A 2,737-nucleotide genomic window follows, 5' to 3' on the forward strand; every position below is an offset into this window, starting at 1 on the left:
GATCCGCCCGTCTCGGCCTCCCAAAGTGCTGGGATTACAGGCTTGAGCCACCGCGCCCAGCCCAAAATGTTAATTTTTAAAGGAGTCTTTCAGCTTAAAATTATTTGAATGTTAAAGAGGCAATATTGTTTTCCTGATTTTCATTAAAATAGTCATCTTTTAATAAACACGCCTGTGACTTTTTTTTTTTTTAACTGTTGTAATGTTTTATTAAAAGCTTCATCAATTTGACTTATCCTAACACTTACTTGTGTCTTCGTATGTGCTGATCCTTCTGCTAGAACAATCTTCCTAGACTGGTCCTACTCAAACTCTGGGAAAATCCTACTCATCTTTATGACTCAGTTTGAGGGTCACTACTTCTATACTAAACTTCCCTGAGTCTCTCTCTACATCCTTCGAAGTAGACACTATATCTAACCCTCTCTCTGTATATGTGGCTTCCATGTCCATGGATTCTGCATCTGTGAATTCCACCAACCTCAGATCAAAAATATTTGGGGGAAGAAAAAGGAAGGCTGTGTCTGCACTGAACACATATGGACTTTTTTCCTTGCCATTCTCTTCTAAACACTACAGTATTAACAATGATATATATGGCATTTACATTGTATTAGGTATTACAAGTAATCTAGAGATGATTTAAAAGTATGTGAAAGAATGTGAATAGGTTATATGCAAATATTTATATAAAGGACTTCAACATTTGTAGATTTTGGTATCCAAAAAGGGGGTCCTGGAATCAATCCCCCATGGATATTGAGAGAAGACTACACCTTGCATTCCCCTAGGGAATCATATATACTTCCACTGGATCAATTATCACATATGACTGCCAACTGTTTACTTGTCTGATTTCCCTACCAGGTTGTGTCCTTGATGGTGTAAAATCAGACTAATATAGAGCAGTTGTTTAATGAATAAATAAAGTTCATTAAGACATCAACCATCTTTCCATTCCAGCTAACATGGGACACTCTCTAGCATAGCATATATACTTAAAAACATTTGTTGATTGTTGGACTGTTAAAAAGTAGGATGAAATAATTTTTGAAGCATGACACCCAATTGCTATTTGCTAAATAAATGAATAAAGACATAATGGTAAAGAAAAGAAAAAAGAAAAAGGTCAAATGAATCAAGGAACAAGTTAATCCCAATTGAGAACTCTTTTAGGTATCATTAGGCGAACAAAAAAAAAAGTATACAAATAAAATTGTATTGTCAGGTTTTACCAAGTTTTAGCTGGCTACCCCAAATTTGATGCACTACTCCTCTCCACATTACAAGAGGTTTGAAGAACATTTAAAAACTAATCTTGTTTTTTATCCACTGGTTATTCTAATAAATCGTGTTTACATGCCTCGGTCTCTAGAAATTTCAAGTACTATGGACTCAACGATGATTTTTATTTTTAAAGACCTAAATTTTTAGGTATTTATTCAGAAACAAATACCATTGGGTAGTTTTGTAATATTAAGAAAATTACTTTGCCTTTCTAAGAAAACTGTTGTAGAAGATAAAAAAATAAAAGTACCTCACCTTATTTTTCCTGTTGTCATTGTACTTGATTAAGTCTAAAATAAACGTTAAGACTTCTTTAGGACAAAGATTATGAACATCTCTTAATAAAGCCATTGCAACTGGCATAGTCTACAAAAGAAAGAAAAAAAAGAACTTTTAAAAGCACATAACCTAACTTTTTGTTACTACAATTCATTGAACTATAAGTAGAAAAGAGTTACTCTTGGGCTGACACAGATATCTGGACGGATCCTAACACCTCCACATCCCAACCCCTCCCACTGACAACATATCTCAAAGCATTCTAACATAAGAGAAGAGCTGGGCAGGAAACTAAGGGAAGAGTTGCATGACTGCACATCACTCTGTAGGCTATGTGCCTTGGTCCTCATTTGCCGGAGGAAATACATGTGATGTAAATTATATAAATTCGCTTCTATGTGATACAGTGGAAAAGGCATAGATTTTAGAATTACTTCTGTGTAATACAGTAGAAAAGGTACAGATTTCAGCATTAGACAGACCATTATTCAATAACTAAACTCTACTACCTTCTGTGCTAGGTGTCTTTAGCTAGTTGCCTATTGAGTAGGAGCCTCATTTCCTCACAACCATTTTCAGGATTAAACGACATAAGTAGGTGGAGCCACTCAGTCTTAGAACAAACTGATTCTCCCAACACCTAATCCTCAGGAACACCCAATCCTCAACCTAGGGAAAAAATGATAAATCATCTGAAATGCAGCCTAATTTTTCTCCTTCCAAATTTTCACAGGCAACATTTTTAAGAAAGTAAAAACATGACTTACACACATTGGTTAACTCTGTCAGTAAAACAAACCTAATTAAATTCTAGGCAGGACTACAGATGACCAGACATCTTAGTCTTTAGCACATGGGGAGATATGGACTAACCCCTCTTACTCAAAATAATTATTCCTCTAAAATGGAGGTCAGAAAGGAGAATGGCTCATTTTATTGCTTGAAGAAGCAGAGATAACAAGAGCAACAATTGTCAGTGTTAGTACTATAGCAACAACTGAGGGAGAGGTTCTTTTCCATAGAAATACCTGTCTTATGCCCTCTCTGCCCTTTGAGACTCAAGTTTCATTTAGGTACCAATCTCTCTCTCTCTCCTGTCCACTAGAAGTATTATCAGAAAGGCGAATTGGAATAAAAGCATTGACTTTCCAATTTTTCTGACAGTAGCTAA

At 35.5% G+C, this 2,737-nt stretch overlaps 1 protein-coding gene across 1 annotated transcript in view; it reads right to left on the reverse strand.

The window, feature by feature from the left end:
* TAF2 (TAF2 RNA polymerase II, TATA box binding protein (TBP)-associated factor, 150kDa) overlaps nucleotides 1-2,737 on the reverse strand; it is a 104,282-nt gene that overhangs the window by 47,721 nt on the left and 53,824 nt on the right. The window contains 1 exon segment of the mRNA XM_011973021.1: nucleotides 1,543-1,677. Coding sequence (XP_011828411.1) covers nucleotides 1,543-1,677 — 135 coding nt within the window.

Source organism: Mandrillus leucophaeus, unplaced genomic scaffold (assembly GCF_000951045.1).
Source record: "Mandrillus leucophaeus isolate KB7577 unplaced genomic scaffold, Mleu.le_1.0 Scaffold133, whole genome shotgun sequence".
Classification (NCBI taxonomy): domain Eukaryota; kingdom Metazoa; phylum Chordata; class Mammalia; order Primates; family Cercopithecidae; genus Mandrillus; species Mandrillus leucophaeus.